The sequence below is a fragment of the Ceratotherium simum genome, chromosome 32 (genome assembly GCF_057802395.1).
Source record: "Ceratotherium simum simum isolate JZ-2026a chromosome 32, ASM5780239v1, whole genome shotgun sequence".
NCBI lineage: Eukaryota > Metazoa > Chordata > Mammalia > Perissodactyla > Rhinocerotidae > Ceratotherium > Ceratotherium simum.
The window spans coordinates 10,731,131-10,754,899 of NC_141931.1; the positions used below are offsets into that span (position 1 = coordinate 10,731,131).

Sequence of the window (23,769 nt, forward strand, 5' to 3'; positions counted from 1 at the left end):
TACACCACTTGTCTATTAGTGGCCATGCTGTAGTGGCAGCTCACATAAAGAAGAAAAAGAGGAAGATTGGCAACAGATGTTAGCTCAGGGTGAATCTTCCTTAGCAAAAAAAATATATATATATAGCTAAGAGGTGTACTCAGATGCTTCAACATCTGACATCTCAACAAACACTGATGCCACAATGTGCCAGCCACCCAGGGTACAATTAGGATGAAAATAAGGCTGCCGTGCTGAAGGAGTTTTCATTCCATTGGCAATTGTTACATTCACAGAAAAGTCCAGCTGGATGTGGTCTGTTAACATGCATATGTGCATAGAGTGTTATTGGGACACAGACGAAGTACAGGGAACTGCAGGAAGGCTTCCAGAAGAGATAATGCCTGAACTGCATCTTGCAGAGAGAGTAAGAATTACCCATGTGAAGATGGAGAGGTGTGGCAGGAACTAAGACACAGAGGATAAAGCAGCGTGTCGTGTGCAGGAACTCCCAGGGTCTCAGTGCAGCACAGTGGTGTTCACTGGCAGTGGTGAGATGTGTCATAAATAATTTGTCACTAATAATATTTATCAAAATTTGCAAATACTGATTTTTCCTGTAAATTATCATAATATCTTAGTCAAGGTCCTTTTGTTTACAAGTAGTATAAATCTATTTTAAATCACCTTAAGCTAAAATGGTGGATTTACAGGAAGGAAGTGGGCTATCTCATGATCCCCAAGGTAAAAATACAGCCAGGCTTGCAGAAATATCAGGAACCCAGCCATCCATTCTTGTGTTCTACCACAGATCATCTGCCACCAGCTTATAAAGCAGTTTCAAGGTTAACACCTTGCTCTACTGACTATATATGGCTCCGGTAGAATCACCAGGGATCTGAGGAGAGATGATAGGTGCAAAAGTCGGTCAGAGCATGATCTCCAGGTGGCTTCTGTCTATTGAGGAAAAGGATGAAACCAGCAAAGTGGAATGATGGAAATTATGCCCACAAAATGGTCCTCTTTAAAGCTCCAGACACCACAGCATGGGAACTGGGGGGTCACTGAGAAACCCCAAAGGAACACACAAATGAGCTCATTTTTTAACCAAGGCTTTAGCCACGATACAGAGCGGCAGTGGAAGGACAGGAGTCCTTCTTGAGCATATGCCTCATGGGTAGCAGTCAGCCTCAGTAAACCCTAACCATAGAGCACATGGCATACACATCTTAGTCATGTGCAGAGTGAACTGAACAAAGGACACATCACAAATCCAGTGTTAGGAAACTCAGGTAGTTGTGCAAGTTGCTTCAGACTAGAGGTAGATGGTGAGAAGACAAGGCCTCCTTTATAAACATTTATTATTACATGCCAGGCACTTTTCTAAGTGCTTCATGCATATTAATCCATTTACTCCTCCCGATAATCCTATGAGGTAAGATTAAAACATAGATTTTACTGAAGTCTTTTAGGGTCATTCAGATGTGTCAAGTATATCAATATTTGACATACTTTTTTTATAGGTAGGAAAACTGAAGCCCTGAGAGGTTCAGTGACCTCTTCAAGGTCATGCAACTAATAGAAGGTAGAGCTGTGACTGGAACCCGGGCACTGGTCCCTGAGTGCAGGGGACACCAGCTGCCTGTTCACTTAGTCTCCGTATTTTCCTTTCTCACACTTCACCCCACATAGGTTTTAAGAGTAAGTTTCCAAACAGAAACAATCTCAGAAGCAAATGGATATTTAAATGAACAGGAAACTGATACTGAACCTCTTAATCTCAAGTTCATGTGCCCAGTGCACAATAAGCCAATCACTGAGACAGCAGTGCTTGGAGATGGAGAAAATTTATTCGAATTGGCCACAACGAGAAGGCGGGAGGATAGGTTCTCTCAAATCTGCTTTAAGGAAAGAAGAAAGCAGGGGGTCTTTATAGAGCTAAGGGGCTCGGGAGGAGGAGTTTCAGAGAAACAATGGGGAAATCCATGTTTCTTTCACTCCAGATAGGCCCTTGGGCAGCCAGACTTCTGAGTGTCACTGGCAGCTGGGGGCTGATTATCTGGTGATTGTAACTTCCTTAAAGGCATTCTTTTTCTTCTGCAAAACAAGCTCATACATCCTTGTGACCCTTGAGTCACCCTCAGGTTAAACAAGAAAGCAGCAAATTAACAAGATTAATTTCTTTTCATCTGTGTCTGTGTTGGGAACAAGGTCGAAGGGTAATCATGTTCTCATTGAATATTTACAGTAACCCTCAGGTACCCGGCTTCAAAACCAAAAAAAAAAGGTGTCAGTTTCAAAGGAAGAAAACATTAACATGATAGTTTTCAACTTTCTTTGCCCCACTGTCTTACTTTGAACCCCATCAATATAACAGAGACAATCGTAGCTGCTCCAGGTGAAGCGAGGGGCAGGCACAAAAGCCACACCAGCTCTGGCTGCACTGTGACCTCCACTTTGACCCCAGAAAGCTAAAGGACCAAGGGGCCCAGTTAAGAGTCATGTCCTACATCAACCACTGGTTGAAAAGAGAACTGGGGGTCCTGGAACCAAGTCACCTGTCCTTGTTATAACAATTTTATCAGTTTGCAACATTTTAATTAGAAGCTCTCCAGTTTGATCAGTAAAATTTGTTATAGTGAACTGTTTTTGTTTCTATTTTGCACCTCTATCCATCTGATACAGTATTGACGACCTTATTGAGCACAGAATAGCTGAGAGGAAGGATTAGGCTGAAAGGGGTGCGTGGGGAAGCCAAGTGAAGGCATCTGTGGGGGCTGAGAATATTGAGAAAGCTTTTGCTTGGTCAGATTTTGAAGCCAGTTGCTCTGACTTTAGAGGTGAATGGCTTACAGAGTGGTTCTTTTGTTCGTTTGTTTTCTTTATTTTTCCCCTTCCGGTTCCTCGAAAGGACGGGAATTCAGGATATTTATTCTTCCTCGGTTATGTTTTTTTCTAAACATTATCTAAGCAGTCCAAATTCTCTGTGTGAGGAATCACCACACCTGTGGAGCTGTTTGGGCATGATCTTATGTACCTAGAGATCAGGTCACCTAAGCTAGTAAATTTCCAAAATATGTCTTCCAAGGATGCCTAGACTAAATATCAGAGATTTCCTTTGCTACTTAAATAAATCCATACAACCTCTACCAGCATTTCTACCAAGATGCTGATTTCTCCTAGCCATTTCAGCTTATGTATTTTACTCCATTGGTACAACCAGGACCCACTCCTTCTCCACGTTACTCTCAAAGATATACTATGTGCTTCTTTCTTTGTAGGAATATTGGCGGTGGGGGAGGCAGGAGGAGAATACATCAGAATAATATGGAGTCAGGCAATTCTAGGATTGAACTGGATTCCTTCACTTACTAGCAGCTCTTCTTTGGGCAAATTACTTAATCTCTCATTGTCTCAGTTTCCTCATTTGTAAATTAGGAATTAAATAATACCTATTTATCTGAGATCTACTGAACCTTAGCAAAACAGGTAAATCCATCCACATACAAACTCTTCTAGAGCATAGAAAAAAGATAAAGAACCACCCAACTCATTATACTAGTATACCTTTGCTTAAAAAGTCCACAAAGGTAGCAAAAGAAGTGAAAACTATACACCAATCTTACTTATGAAGATAAAATGAACAATCCCAAATAAAATTTTATTAAATCAAAACAAATAAAGTAAAAAAAAAAAACAAAAAACAGCAATCCTGGGAATGTAAGGATGTTTTTGAACCATTAGAAAAATATCATGGATAAAAACATGAATATGTACAATTAACTCCATTGGTTCCTGAAACCCCAGTGAAACGACCATAAAGAAATAAACAACATATAGACTCACGAGGACAAAGAGAATGGAGACGACCTCAGTGGGCAAGAGATGTCAGTGTTTTTTAGGAGATGAAACTGATTAAGGAAGGGCCCTGACTCACCAAAATGGAGAAAGAGAAAATGTAAATGTCTGTAGAGGGAAATGTCAATGAGAAGAGAGGAATCCTGCCACAGCATTCCTGAAAGGCTCATGGGCTAGAGTCACCAGATTCTTAGAAGGTAGAGTGAGGGAGGAGTAGGCTGAAAGCATCAATCATCTTGCACATGAAGCACGTGAATGGAGAAGTTGAACCTCTAAGTCTCCTTCTGCATCCCAGCAAGAGACAAAGTCTTATTTTCTGGAGTCATTAAACCAAGGGAGCTCCAGTACCAGTGAGGACCTGGACCCAGTACCAGGGAGGATTGAGGAGTGACTGTTTCCTGGGAGAGGGAATGAGGGAGGGAAGAGAGGGAGAGGGGAAGAAAGGAAGGAAGGAAGGGATCGAAAGGAAGGAGGGAGGGAGGGAGGAAGGAAGGAAGGAAATTAATCATTTCCAGCATTTACTGAGTACCTACCGTGTGCCAGGCTCTGTTCTAAATATTCTGTATATTCTATAAGTATTAATTCACTTGATCTTCTTAACAACCCACCAGATTGGAGAGTAAATGTACAAAAGTAGCCAAGACAATTTTTAAAAAGAACAAAAAAGTGGGACCTGCTCTCCCAGATACTAAAACATACTAAAATACTAATTTAACAGTATGGCTTGGAAGCTGAAATAGACATTTTAGGTTAATAAAACAAAAGAATATAGAAATTGACCCTTACATATGAGAATGAAGGATATGATAAAAATGACATTTCAAACCAGTAGGGAAGAAAACAATTCAATAAATGCTGTTGGGACCATTGACTGTATACACACTTGGGAGGTGTAAGTTCCAGATGAATCAAGGAGAAATCTAATATTAAAAACATGTTTATAAACTTGGACTAAGTAAGGCTGTCTGAAACAAGACTTGCTTGGCAAGACACTGAATGTGACTTATTATTTAGCTTTCTGATGTATTGTGTTTTTTGTTTTTAATCAATAGTATGGAGATGATAAATAATAGAATTATTGTGAAATTTACTCTGATCTGGCAGAGTATAAATCTCATTTGTTACATTAAACTTTGTGGTTTAGTAGTCGCATCCAATTCTGCATACCTCGGTCCTCTGGATGTACTGAAATTTTATTTTTTCTGCTGCTATTAACAGCATATTTGAGTTGAATATGCAGAAATCTCCCTATGTTAACTCCTATATCTCAGCACCTCTAAAGTGACAAGAAAATTTTCTCCTTTGACATTTTTGACAATTTCTTGACCTACCGACATGATCGCTTGTGAATATATGATTATATATGCCTGTACAAAAACAGCAAAAGATCCTCGAATTCTGGATATTCTTTGATTTTCTCCTTTTGGGATCAGTTCCCATAAGAAGGAAATTATTGGTTGTATCTAACTTAATGGGCCATTTTCAAGCATTCTCTCCATTCCTTTGCAGTAAGGAGTGAATCCTTTACCAAGTAAAAGGAAAAACATTTTAAAGTCATTTTTTTTTCAACAGCAGTAAGGTAAAAAGACAAAAGGTACTTCATTGGTAAAACGGTTGCATTGGTTGGTTGGCTGTTTTTTCTCTACCCAGATGACCAATTCTATGACAAAGTAACTCTATGTCTAGATAGAGATTCTCAGTTACAAGTGACAGAATCCAATTTAAACCAACCCAAGAAAATTCGTAAGGGAATTACGAATAGACTTTCCAGCTAAAGTAGCTGGAAAGTCTAAAGCTGGATGTAGCTTCAGGCGTAGCTGGATTACACACGTAAGGCCTGGCCCCACCTGATCCATACGGAATGAACTCCCCCTAGAAAGCACTGCACTTGGCAAAAGCAACAGCTGTCCCCAGCAGTCACCAAAGACATTTCCTAGTTCAGCGCATCATACATGTGGTGCCTACATTGTTGTCTTCTCCTTTAAGTTATCGTTTGGATGAATGAATTGCAACATTCTTGCTTGCTCATGAAGCCAACTGCCTGTAGGATATCTGCTTCAGTTCCTTTAATGCTTCTCCTTAATGAGGCTAGAAAACAAGTTGCCTGCTGTTTCCTATTCTGCCTCCATGTTATTCTGTTCTGATATTCACTATGTAACAATCCATATTTTGTATATTTTGTGTGTGTGTGAGGTTTAATTAGGACAGGATGATGTGTCATACAGAAACATCAGGGAAGTGAATGATCATAACATCTAATGGGATTTGAGTAAAAAATCTTCTAAACATGGCTCTGGGTCTCATATTCCTGGAACTGCAGAAAGTTCCTGAGGCTTCACCATTCATGTCTGAAGGTCGAAGTACAATAGTTCTTGACCCGTGGCCTGTTAGAATTACCCTGGACATCAGAGGAGGGACTGGACCGGCACTGGTAGGGAGTCATTTCTTTGGGAACCAGAATCTAATTGTTCCCCACTGCAGGGCTGTGAGTGGGGCTTGTTGGCACAGCTGACAAATGCTCGGCCCACTCCTGGGGCTTCTGTGGCCCCCTCCACCCCAGGGAAGTCCAGGAGTATCACTGTCTTCTCTAATTCCATCTGCCTCAGGAGAGCTTCAGACACCTTCCATAGTTTTTTGTTCCAAAATTAGGTTTTTTTGTCCTCTCTCCACCCCTTCCATCCCCTCTCTACACAGTCTCTCCCTCCCAGCCATTAGAATGCTTTGTCTCAAGCACAGTAGCCAGAGAGTGGCTCTTGGTAACCATAGGCAACCATGAGTCTGTACTAGGTATTTGTTCTATATTTGCAAGGCGCAATCTAGCCACTCGCTGGGTAGATGGGAAAACGTGCTTTAAAGGTTTTCTTGTACAGTAAAATACCGTCTTCCCTTTTTTCCCCCTCCCCCCCTTTTTCTTTTAGAACGACCAGGCCATGGATGAGATGCAGATAATTGGAGGCGGTGATCTTTCAACACTGGCTGGAAAGGTTTGTTAATGTAACTCTGCTCAGCACGCATTGATGTCTTGATGTCGTGGGGAAAACAGTGACCTTTATTTCAGGTCAGCACTTGTGATACATTTCAGACGCTCTCCCGGGTTTGCTAATTCATGCAAATGGCTGTGTGACTCCTTTGAATGATTTCTCCTTTATAAAACACTCCTTTTAGAATGCTTCCAGGACGTGATGCTGACCAAATCTCTCTTCTCCAAGCTTCCTTCCAATCTTATTTCAGACAACCTTGTATTACAAAACCCCTTGGTCCTCCTGCTTCTCTCTCTTTTCTCCTCACTCTTTTAGGTACCTCCTGAAAAGGAAGCTTTTTCCTTTATTTGTCTGCTTTTTGTCTCTCATCTATGCCTCAGCACCTAGGCGCTTCAGGCAGACATTTAAACAGGTTTGTTGAAATATACAGAATTTGGAGAGGGAATAAAAAAGGACTTCTTGGCAGCACATTTTTCAGCCCTCTGCCTTTTTTTCCTCGTATTAAGAAGAGTGTAACTCATTAGATTATGGAACAAACACCTCTAATTTTAACATGGAGTTCCAAACCTGCCAATGCTTAATAAATAAGTGAAAAAACTGTGTGGATTCTGACATGAATATGTACATTGGAAGGAAGAGTTGCTTCATAAGCAGATGGTCTTTATGGAAATGTGACCTGAAATGCAAGTTTTGCTGTGAGTGAAACCAACACAGAATTTTCTTTTGTTCAGCTCTCCTGATGTATCTTGTATTCATCATCCCTGAACGACTTCAGCTTTCTAAGTAAAATAGATCACTCTGTTACACAAGCTTAATCTCTCATATTTGTGGTTGGTATTGCTATGCAATGCCAGGATGGAGAAAAGGAATAGCAGCCACATTTAAGAAAAATGTGTATATAATAACATTCGGAACACCACAGTGCCACAAGGACTCGATCTACAAAACAGCTTACTTCCCTCTACTCTGAACACAGCATTGTTGCATCCAAATGTTAAGTTGCTGTCTACTAGTAAATTATGTTCCATAGAAATTGGAATTAACTTATCGATGTTAATGTATCACTAGGCCATCATTTGATGTTACTCCATCAGTGCATAAAATAACATCCTAGAAAGCTAAAATATTCAAAGCAATGTCCAGAAATTCATAAATTGTAACAGCCCTGGAGTGGTCTTTAAATGGTAAGTTATTTTAGTACTTTGTTGTATGACATTGCCTTCCAGGTTTATTACACGAGAGAAATATCGTGCCTTGTGCTTTTAGCATGGAGTCTGTCGAAGTGACAACTCCAAGAATCCCAAAGGAATGCCAAGAAAAAATTTGCATATAGAATTGTGGTCCGTCTCTCCTTCCTTCTGAGATCATCTTCTATTTCATTGTAAAGTGATTTCTCTCTTAGGTGAGCACTGGATGTTCCCTTCCTTTAAGAGATAGAGAAGAGGTTGAGGAAAGGGTAGTTTCTTACTGGGAGTGGAATGAGCAGAAGGGGTGACAGCCCTGTGACTCAGTACCCCCTCCTATAATTACTATAAAGACCCCATGAGAAAGTGGAGATCATGGAAGTTCAGGTAGGAGAGGTGGAAATCCAGCCAGCAGTAAGTACAAGGAGGAATCAGCTTCCTTTTTGCTAGCACGACAAATGATTCTGCCAGTTTCCTGGGTGCTATTTCATGGTTTCTTCACGCTCTCCGTGTGTGCATAGATGCATTTCTGCAGACGTTTAAACATGTGCCAAGTAAACCCATTGGGCTTAGAACGCACTGGGTAAATATTTCTAAGATAAATCATCATCAGTTAGCCAGGTTCTCAACTGTCACAACAGCTTCGGTTTAAAGATTCTGCAGTTCAGGGTGCCTAGGCTCACATCAGAAGGGAATGGTTAACGAGCCGGTGTAGGGCGCACTCTGTGCTTTCGAATGTATCTTGAATCTGCTCCCTTCTCTCCATCCCTATGGTAATCACCCAAGTCTACACCCTTGCTACTCAAAATGTGGTCTAGGGCAGGGCTTAGTAAACGTTTAGGTAAGAGCCAGGTAGTAAATATTTTAGATTTTGTGGGTCATATAGTCTCTGTTGCAACTATGTAACTCTGCTGTCTTGCATGAAAGCAGCTGTAGATAATATGCAAACAAATGGACACGGCTGTGTTTCAATAAAACTTTATTTACAAAAATAGGCAATAGGCCAGATTAGGCCAATGGGCCACACGTACTTTGCCACGCTTTGGTCTAGGAATCAGCAAGGTTAGCACCACCTGGGAGCTTATTAGAAAGGCAGTATCTCAGATCCCACCCCAGATCTACTGAATTAAGTCATTTTAACAAGATCCGGAGATGATTCCTATGCACATTAAAGTTTGAGAAGCACTGGTCTTCTAGGGCAAGGCCACCACTGCCCCTCCTCTGGGCAGCTATGACAGCCTAAGCAGTCTCCCTGAAGGGTCTACCTTCACTTCACTTTTGCTACTCTCCCAGCTGTTCTCCAAGAAGCAGCCAAAGGGATCTTATTAAAATACAAATTGGATCACATCACTAGCCTACTGAAAATCTTACAGTGGCCTCTCAATTAGGGTTGTCAGACTTAGCAAAAAATAAAATGAAAAGTAGGATGCCCAATTAAATTTGAATTTCAAATAAGCAATGAATAAATTTTTAGTGTAAGTGTGTCCCATGCAATATTGGGACAAACTTAAGCTAAAAAGTTATTTGTTATTTACCTGAAATTCAAGTTTAACTGGATGTTCTGTATTTTACCTGGCAACCCTACTCCCAGTGCTCTGAGATTACAATCCAAACTCCGTACCACAGCCTCTAAGACCTGTGTCATCTGGCCCTGCCTCCCTCCCCACACACCCCCTCCTCACAGAGCTATAACCACACTGGCTAAGCTCCTTCCTGCAAGACTTTGGACAAGCTGTGGCCTCTACCTGGAATCCATATTCCTCCTACCCATCAGGTCTCAGCCTAAAGTCCCCTGTACAAGGGAGGCCTTCCTTGACTCTGTCTACAGTGAGCACATGCTTTTCCCCTCTAAGCTTCTCCCATTCCCCATTAATCTCTGTATCAGTACCCTTTTTTCCGTTGGAGCCCTTTCCACAATTTGCAGTGTTTACTTGAGGGCTTATTTTTAATTTGCCTGTGTCCGCTACCAGAACGTGAGTGTGATGTGGGCGGGGACGATGCCTGTCTCCTTCACCATTGCATCTCCAGCATCATGCACAGTGCCTGGCCCGTGACAGCTCAGAATAGTATTTGGTGACTGAGTGAGTGCAGGCTCCCCTTTCTCTTAGATAGAAATCAGAAAGAAGTTTTCAGTTAAGTTTGGGAAAGGGAGGATGTGGTGGAGGGAAATGGTAAATAGAAGCCCACCTGGTCACACCAAAGGATACGTCAACCAGCTGGTTTGGGGTTGGATGAGCAAGGTGTTGAGTGAGGGAGCATTCTCTGTAGAAGTAGAAGGGCTTCCGTGTCACAAGAGGTTCAAGAGGGAACTGAGTTGGTGAATGCTACACACCTGGAGGTGGAGAAGTAAAACGAGTTTCACCTAACTTTTGGAATCTCCTTTTCCTTAAAGAGATGAAGGCATTTGTATGGCCTGCCCTGCTCACCCCTTCTTCAGCCTTTCGGAGACAGGCTCTCCATTAAGAGTTTGAGAGAACCTTAAAAATAAATTTCAGAGGTGCTTCCAGAATCTTTCCATCATGCAGAATGTATACCAGCTGGAAAAAAACTTAAAAGGAAAGGGCGCCCAGCAATGAGTGGGTCCTTTTGGTAATAGTTGTGGAAGAGAGTCTGAAACCGCGGTAAATGTCTGCACTGGATGGGGGGGTTGTTGCAGATCATCACCTGGCTTCTCCCTTCTCATATCGTCATCACGCGATTTCTCAATCAACAAATGTACATTGACGTACCTTTATCATTATATTATGTCTCTGCCATGGACTTTTACACATCTTGTCTTATTTAATGCTCGACACCCAGGGAACAGCTCCAGGGGTCTTTCCACACAAGACTCTTTCCTTGAGCTTAAAGAAATCCACAGAAGGAACGATCTTTGGGACTGTAATTGTCTTAGGAGAGCAGGGTGAGGTTTTACTTGGGACCAGAAACTCTGGGACTGACACAGAAGAGGGAGGAAGAACAGAAGGATTGGGGGATGAAGGGGAGGAAATAGGAGAGCCAGAGGACAGGCGTGGGCCAGTGTGACTGAAGGAAATTAGTCAAAAATAGGGAAATCGTAATTTAAAAAACTGAAAATGTAAATTGGATTTGGTTTGTAGAATACATTGAATGTCTCAATAAAGAGTTGAACTTGCTCAGAAAAGCAAAGAGGAGCCACAAAAGTGGAGCAGAGGTGACATCAAGAAGCTGTGTTTTGAGAAAATGAACCTGGCAGGAGGGTAGAATTAACAGAAGGAAGGGAGAGACACTCCAGGTAAAGAAACCAGTTGGGAGGCTGTGTGGGTGGGGCAAGCTCGAGCACTTGAACTATGTGAGCAAAGTAAGAGTAAAAGAGAAGGAGGCCCAGCCTGGTGGTGTAGTGGTTGAGTTCACGTGCTCCGCTTCAGTGGCCCGGAGTTTGCAGGTTCTGATCCTGGGCACAGACCTACGCACTGCTCAGCAAGCCGTGCTGTGGTGGCATCCCACATATCAAATAGCTCAGGGCCCATCTTCCTCAAGAAAAAAAAAAGAGTAAAAGAGAAGGAATGGGGCTCTCCTGAGAAAATAATTTTTCCATGCATTATAAACCTTATAACTGTACTATTTAACTTCTTAAGCCCTCTAAAGATATGCAAGTTAAAATATTTGGAAAAAGGAGACTCTATACAGCCCAATGCATTTTTCTCTTTCTTTCCTTTTTTTTGACTTTTCTTTCTTTCTCTCTTTCTCTTTCCTTCTTTCCTTCTTCTTTTTAAAGCAAAGGGAAGGAAGCTCACAGGGAGGCTGGCTGAGTCATGGTTCTAAATAGGTCATGGCCATTGAATAAAGGGAGCCCTCAATGTCTAAGTTAAATGGCCTCTTCGGCTCACAAGGTTAAAAGCATTTTACTCAGGGTATTTGAGCTGTCTGCACAACATGCTCTCTGGTTGATTTTTTTCAAAGTTGATTTAATTCTGGCACTTCATAAAATGTGTGTATCCATTAAAGCAAGAAGATTTTATTCATGTTCAAGAGAAATCTCTGAAAGGGTGGAATAAAACCAAATGCATGGAAACAGGCCCAAATCTGGCAATGGGAAAACACAGATGTGCAGGTTAAGTGCAAGATTTCGGGAGACGGGCCCCTCCTCCCCCCAAATAAGTTCCTAATCAAATGCCAGAACGAAGCATCACAACCTGCCAAAATTTTCTCCTTGGCTGCCTTAACTATGTAAATCATTCCTTTTTATTGCCTCTGACTAGGCGGAGAACAATAATGGAAATGCCCACCGACTGAGGATTCTGGCAATTTTGTGAATTATCACATAAAATGAAATGCTGAGCTACATTCCTTTCTCCATGGGGTTTATATTCACACTCCCACTCCTGCTCGGCATCCACAGTCAGCTCATCATCACCACTGCCATCCCTCTGCTTGGTGTGACCACAGCCGCAAAACTACACTGCTGGGGCTTAGACTGTGGTGTGCTAATCATCTTGCATTTTAAAAGACTAAAAGTCGGAATAACCTATTTAAGAAAATCATTTAGATTTGTATCATTCTTTCCTTTCTTCCTCTCTTTTTCTTTGGGAAACTCAACGTGATTAGCTTCTATCAGGATCATGCAATAGCAAAGAGAGAACACGCTCCAGAGATTCCCCAGGGAATCTTTGCCTTCGGCTCCCAGGCTGCCGATTTTACTGGCTTTCTGGGAGGAAATGAGCGAGGTGTGATGAGATGACTAAGACAGTAACTGGCAAACATCTCAGATTCAGTGATCGGAGTAATCAGATTGGAAATGTTTAGGAGGCACAGCGTATTCTGAAAAAATTCCCAAGGCTGCCCACTCAAAACATTGGGAATTTTAGCAGATTGCTTAATGCAAAATTAAAAGCAGTAGACGTTAATTATAGCTCAGTTAAGAAGGAGTTGTACGGGCCGGCTCCGTGGCTTGGCGGTTAAGTGCGCGCGCTCTGATGCTGGCGGCCCGGGTTCGGATCCCGGGCACGTCCCAAGGCACCACTTCTCCGTCCAACCCGAGGCCGAGTCCCACGTACAGCAACTAGAGGGATGTGAACCTATGACATACAACTATCTACTGGGGCTTTGGGGGGAAAAAAATGAATAAATAAAATCTTAAAAAAAAAAAAAAAGAAGGAGTTGTACATCATTAAGGAAAAAATGGAGGGGATGTATCAAAATTATAAGGAACTAAAGGAAGTGAAAGAAACAAGGTCAGAATTGTTGATTTCTTCCATAGGCATTTCTTGAGCAGCTACTATATGCTGGTCTCCATGTTATGTATTGATTGTATAAAGTTGAGTTAGTCTTTGTCCCTTACCTTGTAGAGTTAATCTTGGTACATGAGAGTGTAAAGAGAGCAATTCTCTTAGACACTAGTGAAAACGCTTCCAATGTTGGGGTAGTCCCTTTCTCTCTACTTTTGGGCTACTTCTTATTTTGCATGGCAGAGTCAGGCTTCCAAAGGTACTCAAGGCATCACTTTTGGTGGGGTGGGCTTTTCACACAACAGGTAGGCCACTGAAAATCCAGACAGTAGCGTATAACACTAATGAAAGAATTTGAAAACATAGTGTGATGTTCTGTAAAGGAAAATAAATATATATGTAATGACTGCTCCATATATATAACTTACTAAGGAACTCTAGGTGTCTGCATAATTCCCTTTCAATAGCAGATGGTTTTTCTATCACAGTATTCCCTTGTATTATGAGCCACTAAATAATTTTACTTTTTTAATACTGTTTCTAACTCAGAGAGTTCTTTGTGTTGTTACAGATGTTATCAACCCATTCCTTAATCCTCCAGAATCCTCTGAGAAATATAACTAAACCATAATTAACCAACGTTTTCCTTGTAATAATTCTTCCAAGAAGGAAGAGCTTGCTAAAAAAAAAATAGAGGATTATTGCAATATAAAAAACGACTGGAAGATGATAAGAAAAACAATTAGGAATTCCAAGAAAAGAATAAACAAGCTCTAAAAGGAAATATAAATATAGTACACTACTTGACTCTTTAGTGGGAAGAAAGGTAAGCAGTACAAGAAGATAATAGTTGTAAAAAGCAGCTGCACTGAGGGATGGTAAAGGAAGTGAGCTAGTGTAAAAGAACTAAATTCTCGTCTATTATGTAATATAGTAAGTAGATGATGTCTAAAATTGTTAAATTGAGAAATAGAAGTATAGAAAAAAATACTATTCTAAATTAAAAGAGAATTAAAGATCCAATGCATGGTCTTAGATTGGACAAACCAACTACAAAGACCATTTTAAGGACAATTGGCGAAATTTAAATATGTATTAGGTTTTATATAATGTTAAGAAATTATTGTCATTTTTGTTAGATGTGATAATATTTTGACTATGCATAATAAAGAATATCGTGATAACTTAGTCTGTTTTGAAGTATGTAATGTCTTTTAAAATACATTAAACAGACACACATCAATGTTTATAAAATCTTTAGACTGTTCTATTTGATTTTGAACACGTATGTGCATTACTTTGATTTAAAAAATGTGTTTAGGTAATTTTGACAATATATCTCTGTATTAGTACACGAACAAGTCCCACTTCCCAGCCACCACTATATCTTATAGTTGAAGCTAATCTTTTCAAAGATGACTCTTGTTTTGCAAGGTTCTGAACTTCGGGAAAAAAAGGTTTAATTACATTCAGTGCCCTTACTTAATTAGGCAAGAGCACAGGCTAACAGTTTAGAAAAGTTTTTCATTATAAGATTGAAACAAAAAGAGATCGTAGACTAGGAAATTAAATTAAGCAAGTATTCTCCAAGTATCCTGGTTGGTTAATAGGCATGGTTGGAAAGCATCAGTCAAACTAAAAATGCACATCCTAACTAACTGTTATGGGTTGATGGTCAGGATCATAGCGAATGTATTCAGAATACCAAGGGGACTCCTCTGTCAGTGTGCTTCTCAGGGTAGAGAGGATACTGTGAGCATGACCTACTTTTAAAATGGACAAAATCTTACATTTTAATGATAAAATTAAGATATTTTTAATGGATTTAACGAACAAAAATACCATACCTGAGAGAAAAACATTTCTGGAAAGATATTTCCACCTAAAGATGCATTTGGCACATAAAGTAATATGGTACAAATTTAGAGTTTTTGGTTAGTTGGTTAACATTTTTATTACCTAAATCTCTTTTGCATTAGACATAAGTAAGATACCCAAGGTGTAAGGCTTGATCCAATTTTTAAAGTATTATATGAATCATAACGATAAATGAAATGTTTTCTAAAGAAAGACACCATTACATTGAGGGAATATTCTCTCTAGTTAATTGGAATGGCATATTAACACAGTCTTAATTTAACACCAATTTCAATTTGGTGGGATAGTATTGACATGTAACTACTAATCCATTTAACTGATTGATTTCAACTCATTCATAAGTATAATCAGTTATTATTCCTTCATTCAACAAATAATTACTGAGCATCTATATGCAGGTATTTATGCTGGGGACTGAGAATACAGTAGTAAGCAAGACAAACATTATTCCCAGCCTTATGGAGTTTATAGTCTAGTGGGGAAGACAGCTATCAAATAAGAAATTAAAATGAAACATAATCAGTGTTATTAGGGGAGATGTAGATGAATGTCTTGAGAGTATATGGCAAGAGACCTAACCATGTCACCAAAAATATAAACCAGGCCCCTCACAGCCCTCTCTCTAGCCCACCCCCTTCCTCAGGGTTGAAAATCCGAGAGTAAATACAGAATCCCCAATGATTTTGGTGGCTATGCAGGAATAGGGCTGTCCCAGCTGAATATATGATCCTTTCTACAGAGCTCTGTCTTCATTAGTGATGGTTTATGTTGGCTTGTTTTTCTGATAAATTCAGGAAGCTTTACATCCCAGAGAAGGCTGGGTGGGGGCACTTGCCAGAATTATGGAGGTGGGATGACTCTATGAACAGCTCTTCAGGCAGGTAACAGGGTCTAAGATAAGCCTGCTCCTAACCTGAATATAGATACCAATATGGCAGCACCAAGTAATTTCAGAGAGACTGTTAAAAAGAATCTGGAATACCTAGATTACCTCCAGGCATTTGGGTTAGATGGATGGGAGAGGACCAGCTAAGTGAATTGTAAAATTCTAACTGAAAGCAAAATGTGTGTTTATCTTGTGAGCCAGATTTGCATTATATTCTAAATAATTGGGTTGTTTGTTTTTTTTCTAATTTCAGAATGTCCTCGTTGTTGAGGTAAGTTGACTTTTCCTTACCCATATTTGGAAATTGAAAGAATCTAATGGTGAGTTTTGAAATCTAGAACTTGTATCAAATTGGCCAAGGATTTATTGAATTCCCACTGTGTGCATGACTCTCCAAACTTATTGAATAGGAGCAAACTGGAATCACTGACTTGAAATAACTTAGAAAGAAAGCTTTGCAATAATAGTTGTGTGGCACATTGTCCTTTTTTATGTCTAATTTCACACAGGGCTAAATTGGTTCTTATACCTATTTATGAATCAGACATTTTTACAGAAGAGAAAACTAGCCCACAGAACCAAATTTATTTAATAGTAAAGCCAAGGTTAGGACTCTCTTCACCCTTAATTCAGTGTTCTTGCTAATGACCCCTAATGACTTTGAGCAATTCTACCTTCAGCATCCAAATCATAAATACGATTAATTTAAAAATGGCAATCTAAAGGAAAGCTATGATTTAATTTAATTAGTTTTTCTATTAAAAGAAAGAAAGAGACAGCAGGAAGGAAGAAAGAAGGGACCCTATGGCTGCAGTGGATTAATACAGCAAATGGCCATGTTCTTTCAGGAGCACGTCTGTCTTATCAGCTGGCAAAAATTCAAGAGAGCTGTTTTCAAGCTTTTGTTACACAATTGACTGTGTGTGCCGTGTGTATCTGCAGTTCTTCTGGCTCAGACACAACCCATGAAGTAGACCCTCTAGCCAAATGAATTGCCCAACCCGGGCTAAATTCAGACCTGTTGTTTTGATAATCAGCTCCTGACAGCTGATTTCTGTCCCAAGGACAATAAATTTCTGCTGCCCATTCTACTCTAATTGTGTAGCACCTCATCAGTGGAGATGAGCCTCAGCTCACTGCAGCCCTGCGTCCTCAGAATTCACGGGCTGTCACCAGCTGCCGTCCAGACACATCTCACTTCCCAGCCACAGAATCCCCTATTGAGCGGGGAGGGCAAGAGGGAGGTGTTTATCCATTCAGTGTATTCAGATGTACATCCCATGTCCATGAAAATTCATGCGTCTCGTATTGTGTGACATAACCTCAGGGTCAAACTTGGTCCTTCAATGTGCGTGCGCAAGTCCCAGTGTACTCAGTGAGGAGCCCCACATGCTCTCCAATGGCTGAATTTAGCCTTCCAACACAGCTCAAGGATTCAAGGAGGAAATATCCATCAATATATTCCCCCAAACCCAGCTTCCAGAAAGAAACCCCTGTCTAAAAATATAACCAACTCCTCCTCCTGTTTTCACTCCAGTTTGATGGCAATACTGATTATGATGCATTATTAATAAAGAATATAAGCATCTGTCTGAGTGAAAGATCTGTTATGCTGCCCAAATGCATTTGGTTGAATTTGTCTGTCCTCTTTGCAAAGGATGTTGTTGGAACTGGGAGGTCCATGAAAGCACTGCTCAGCGGCATAGAGAAATACAAGCCCAGGAAGATTAAGGTAGCCAGGTGAGTCGGACATTCACATCCTCGTTGTTTCTGTCTCTCCCAACAAGCCTAGAAGGGACGCTGAGACAGGATGCTGTTTCCAAAGAGTGCAGTCTATTCCACACCAGTGACCCTTTGCCCTGGGGTATTATGGGTTGACCACACTGAACGCATAGCCCATCTGACTGCTAGCCGGAGAGAGAGGGCAAGGAAGAAGACATGCTTTGCTGTGTGTCTGAGCCCCTCTTTATGATGCCTCCATTAGCTGTTTCCAGGAGCAGCTGGCTGAGCCCAGGTGCCAGCGCCCCCCTCCCTTCCTTTTATCCAGAATCACTGATGTGGTGCTGCAGGAGCATGTGTTAGCTCAAGGAAAAAAAATACATATTTTAAATACGTATTTTAATGATGTTTAATTCTATTTGCAATTCACAGAAATGCTATCTGGATCACTAAAGCTTTCCTTTCTTTTAATGGTAGTTTGTTGGTGAAGAGAACACCTAGAAGTGATGGCTTTAGACCTGACTGTAAGTGTTTTTGCTTTTTGTTGGTTGGTCGGTTGGCTGATGGTGTTGTTTTGTGTTTAAGAAATTCCTATGTGCCCGAATTCCGTGTGAAGTGGAAGCTATAGAGGTTTGATACTCCCGCCATTCCCCGTGGTCTCCCCAGCCTTGTGAGGGAGGATAGAACCCTTTATAATGAGGGTTTTAGTTTTCTAATTTGCATCTTTGTTGTGTGCATTGGATATTTCTATTCTTAGGTTTTCCATAGCACCTTAACTCCAAAGAACGCAGCTAATCGGTTTCCTGAAACCTCTTAGAATATTAGGGTAGAGGGAGACTCGACCCCACAGGGCTGACTCAGATGGACAGGATTCCTGCCTTGGCCGCTGTCCCCACCCATCAGACATGGAGAGGCGCTGTAAAGGATCAGCGGGATTCTCATACTGTCTCCAGGAAGTGTTACCAGACAATACACAATGCTGACCTTCAGCGAGCCTGAAGTTTAGCACACAGATGGGGAAATCCCAGACATCTCCCGCCACCTCCAAACAGAAGTTCAATACCACAGAGAATGAGCAGAGCAAATAGGTCTAGATCCTGTCCTCACGCTTGACTTCAGACATGTGTTCTGAAGGACTAGCCTCATCTAGGGCACTTTCCTGCCTCCTCCCCATAAGACGAATCGTTCTAATGCCAGCAAAGATAAACGAGCAGCTTGATTATTTATTATTCTAACACTAGAGGCGATTTTTTTTTTCACTTGCATAGGCAGACTTCAGCTTGATTTTTATAACTTACATTTGCTCCAAGGTCTCTAGGATAAATTGGCTACAATTCTCATCAGCAAGCTGAACAAACATTACAGCCAGAGAAGCACGCTATGGATGGTCACGTGCCAGTGACTCTTGATTGTCAAAACAAGTTTCATTCCTATGCTGGATGTATTAAATCTAGACAATGGCAGTTCTGGGCTGATAGACCCCATAGCGTGTTCCTGTCCAGTTCCTGGCTTGGGGACTATAATCGGGGTGTAGCTAAGGTTGGACAAGGTTAGTAAACAGAAACCTTCTAAAGAAATAATTAATGTAAGATACTGTATAGATAAAATTTTAAGTGAATTTGAAAAACATTCACTTCAGACATATCCAACTAATTACAAATTTGTTGTTTCGTTGATAGCCACAACATTAATAAAATAATAGCAGCTGACACCAGTAAGAGGTTAGGATGTATCCAACACACTGTTCTAAGAGCTACACAGAGATTAACACATTTAATCCTCACAACATTCCTCTAAGTTGGGTGCTATTGTTATGCCCATTTTACAGATGAGAAATTGAACACAACAAGGTTAAATAGCTTGCCAAGGTCACATAGCTGTAAGTGTGGAGTCAGTATTGCACCCAGGGAGTCTGGTTCCAATCGCTGCTCTTACTCTTGCATTACATCTGCAAGCGACATCTGGAACTGCAAGTGTGATGTAGGAACTGCCTCCACTTACCAGCTAGTGATAGGTCGCTCTGATGGGCCTTCTGAACTGACTTTTCCCAGGCTGAGTTGCCATGACTGTTGTAAGGATTGCGTTGCTCACTGTAAAATCATTGTCGTTACTACAACCAGGGTTTCCTTGGATTCACTAAGATTCTTTTAGCTAGCTCAGAGTCTCTGTTTCTTCTTTCTCTCTGGATTTGAGGCTTTGTACTTTTTTGCTCCTTTCCCGTAAATGACTTTCTTCGATATGCTCAATGGCGTCTTTTATATGCTCAGACATCTTTTCTTCTGCTTTTGCATCTCCTCTTTGATTATTTTTCTCAAGAAACCTGCAGTTTGGAGGGATCAAACGGGCTTCCTAACAGTGACACATAATGCAATCCCCTAGAAAATGAGTCCCTCACCTCTAGCACTTTCTGCGAGTAGGAACCAGTTGGTTTCTCCACGTGAAAGCATCTTTGGTCCCAGGGATCAAAATGGTGGTGAGTAGTTGCCCTGGAGATAATTTTCTCCATGCTGTAAGTCCACTGACTGTACCAAAGTACAGTTTCATAATAGTAAGCAAGTATATCTCTCATCAGCAATACTGTAATAAACAAGCATAGATTCTAAAAAACTGGCAAGAATTTGAAAAATCATTGGGCCATAGGCACATTTATTCTGTTTCAAGACCTCTGAAGAAGGAGAGTTATTGTCTGGGTCCTGAAAGATTCTTTTCAATAAAAATCATCTTCCTTTCAATAAATTCTTCTTTGCTTGACCTAAGTACCTCGTACTGCATTTAAATCCATTTCCTGTCATTCTGTCCTCAATACAGATAAAGAGCTAATTAATATCATCTGCATTGTGGACTCAAAGACTAGCATTAGAATAACCCTTAGGATTCTCTTCCTCCAGCTGAACAAGCCCATTTCCTTTCATCTTGTTGCCCAGGTTTTGCTTTCCAGCCCTTTATCTGGCTGAGGACACTGAGTACAGTGGGAGGATGGCTTCCTAGTTGCAACAGCCTGTGCACCTGCTCACATATTGCAGTCTTATAATACGTTCTGTGTGAACTGCACTTCATGCTTCTCAAAGTGTTTCCTTTGGTGTTATGTCATTGGATACTGCTTGCTTTGGAACCACAGGGCTACGTGACTAACGTGCATACTTCTCGTTATTCGCTGGGCTGCCTGAGCCCTTTCTCAGTGCTGTCTATACAGCAGGAGTGCAGCCATTCTTCGTCATACGTTTGCTTGTTTATCTCGTCTCCTTGAATACTCACGCTGGTCCAGGTTCTATTGGGCTCATCCTATGTGTTATCTATCACTTTTCTCACTTGCTTCTGCCTAAATGCAAGGTCCTCCCAGTTTAAGAGCCAACAATAGCATATGGTGGCTTTATACTTATGTTATCTAAATTTTGTTCCTTTGTTTTTTTCTCTCTCTCTACTCAGATGCTGGATTTGAGATTCCAGACTTATTTGTGGTGGGTTATGCCTTAGACTACAATGAATACTTCAGAGATCTGAATGTAAGTCTTGCATGCAAATCCCTATCCCTTTTTCACAAGAACTTAACAGTGACATAAACTTAAATTATTGAAATAGTAGTAATGATGGCTGCTACGTATTGAGTATCTTCTGTGTCAGGAATATTCTGGGCACTTTGCATTCATAATCTCAATTCCCACCACAACTCTGCAAGGTAGGGATTCGGATGATGGAAGCAATTATGATTATCTATTTTGTACTAAAGAAATAAGGAAGCAAAAGCAGACTACATCTTGATATTGATTTTTCTCCATAGTCATTGCCTATGCCCACCCAAACATAATAATAATCAATATTCCATAAACTGTTTTGTGTCAGTGCTTGAAATCTAGCAGGTACCAAATACAGTGGCATGCAGCTCGTAACTATTCCCCCTTTGGGAAAAATTCTTCCTCGCCTAAGAATTAGAAACTAAAAACAAAAGTCATAGAGACCAAAGGTTTTGGTCTCAAAGGTTTTGGGGCTTAGCCCCTGTAATCACAGTGCCCCAGATACAGCACCCACAAGCACCGTGGACTGAGGTCTGGAGCTATCCCATTCCTGCTTTCCAGTTGCTTCATTGCTCAGCTCTTCCTTTGCTTCTGTGAGCTACCCCAGCATCCTACCAATAAACCCCCCTTTTTTGCTTACGTTGTTAGCCTGACTCCGTTTCTGTTGCTTGCAATCAAAATATTCCTGACACATTTCTTGCTTCCCAACAAGGGTCGAATAGGAGTCAATATTGTGTTTACCACTGCTGTTGCTCCATTCACCTTTGAGGTTGTAATTTTACCAGTAGGAGATTTCTGTCTCCACCATGGCTACCATACTGCCCCCTCAGCATTTCTGGTTGTTAGAGACCTAGGAAGCCAAATTCCAAAAAGAGCTCAAAACAAAAACAACGAAGAAACTTTTGTCAAGCACTTGAAAGGATCTCTTTAGATTTTACATACATATGTGTGCATGTATACATATGTATGCACATATACATATAAATACATACATATATATTTAAACGAACAGTAACCAAGTACAAGATGACATTCTGTTATTACTGCATCGAATTTTCTGCACCTCGTATTTTGTTAAGAAACTGATGCATTTAAATCCTTTATTGTTTTTTCAGCACATATGCGTGATCAACGAGCACGGCAAGGAAAAGTATCGAATCTAAAGAAGTCACTTCTCACCATCGAATCTCCAGATAGCATCATCCTTACAACTACACTCAGGAAGCCAACTTGTAAAGTTTGTCTCCCCAGGGCTCTTCTCTCAGCAGGATATGAAAGAAAAAAATGTTTTAATGAGAGAGCTTTCTTTTCTGAGATTATAACATAAAGAGTAGCAAAGGTTCTTAAGGAAAGGAAAGCAATGCTTTTCTGTGACTTGTTCCAAATTAAACACTCCACCTTGTGACTCACGCATTCTACCTACCTTCACACTCCCGAGCTACACCTTCTTTTGTTTTGATACAGTCATTATACTTGATTACTATACCCCCACCTAGTTACTCAAATATTTTTTACTTAACTTTTTTTTTTATCACACTCTATTTTGGTAATATTTCGCAATCTTAAGAACCTGGAAGCCTTTTAAGTGAGGCTCTGAGCCCGTCTGCTGCGAACGCAACTAGATTCCCAAACTAGAAAAGGAGGGAAAGGACAATTTAATATAAATTTCTGTTTGCGTGTTTCTGACAGGCCATGATTATCTGCTTTGACAAAGCCTTTCTGAACCACAGCATACAATGCATCTTAATGATGTTATGAAATGAGCCTTCGCTCAGTGCTCTTGATTGGAGCTTCCGGTATGTGATAACGGTATGTCGTGTATGCATGGATGTACTCAACTGTGTTTAATACTGTGAATTTTAATTAGAAAAAATACAATGGCAGCAAGGCCCTGGTTTCTAAGCGGCATCCTTTTATTCATGTGAGACATGAGCAAATGGCAGAATTAGGGAGGAGGGGGAAGTGTTTTCACTGCTCGAAACTAAGTGAGTATAAATTTTTCCTCTTATTTCCATCATAGGACAAGACACTATTATGTATTATCCTAAACATGAATGCAGAGGTAGAATTATTTTTCTAAGTGGCCTTATAAAATTGATCACAAAATCCAAACCACTATAGAAAACAAGCCGACTTAAAGTTTTTTCTGGATAACATTTTTTCCGTCTTCACTGTTTTATGAGATGATTTCTAATTTATGAGGATTCTAATTGAAAATAAACTTGAGTGCCAATAGAGCTGTTTTTTCTCGCTTTCTAAAAAGAGCAAATGCAAAATAAATAACTAAGCAGCCTTTGTTTGGCTCTAAACCGTATGTGGGCATATTGTTCTCAGGTTCTAGCTTCCTTTAAAGTAAAAAAGAATAAGAAACCTTGTTATGTTTCATAACTGCTTACTGTTTTTCTTCCTCCTTCATATTTTTTATACACTTTAGGCCATTAAAATGTGCGTCAGCCAGTAGCTTAAATATACTACTGCATATATCTTTCCTGTGGCTTTATTTTTGTTAACCTGGAAAAAATCCAATATATACTCCAGTGTAAGCAAATGATTAAGCCAGACTTGATCTGGGGCTTTCTTTTTTTG

At 40.5% G+C, this 23,769-nt stretch overlaps 1 protein-coding gene across 1 annotated transcript in view; it reads left to right on the forward strand.

Moving 5' to 3' along the window:
- Positions 1–23,558, forward strand: part of PRTFDC1 (phosphoribosyl transferase domain containing 1) — a 93,069-nt gene extending 69,511 nt beyond the window's left edge. Inside the window, exons 4-9 of the mRNA XM_004425293.3 lie at positions 6,756–6,821; positions 16,206–16,223; positions 17,610–17,692; positions 18,149–18,195; positions 21,098–21,174; positions 22,299–23,558. Of these exons, the coding sequence (XP_004425350.1) occupies positions 6,756–6,821; positions 16,206–16,223; positions 17,610–17,692; positions 18,149–18,195; positions 21,098–21,174; positions 22,299–22,346 (339 nt within the window). The 3' untranslated portion in view covers positions 22,347–23,558. The remainder of the gene's footprint in view (positions 1–6,755; positions 6,822–16,205; positions 16,224–17,609; positions 17,693–18,148; positions 18,196–21,097; positions 21,175–22,298) is intronic.
- The last annotated feature ends 211 nt before the right edge of the window (positions 23,559–23,769 follow it).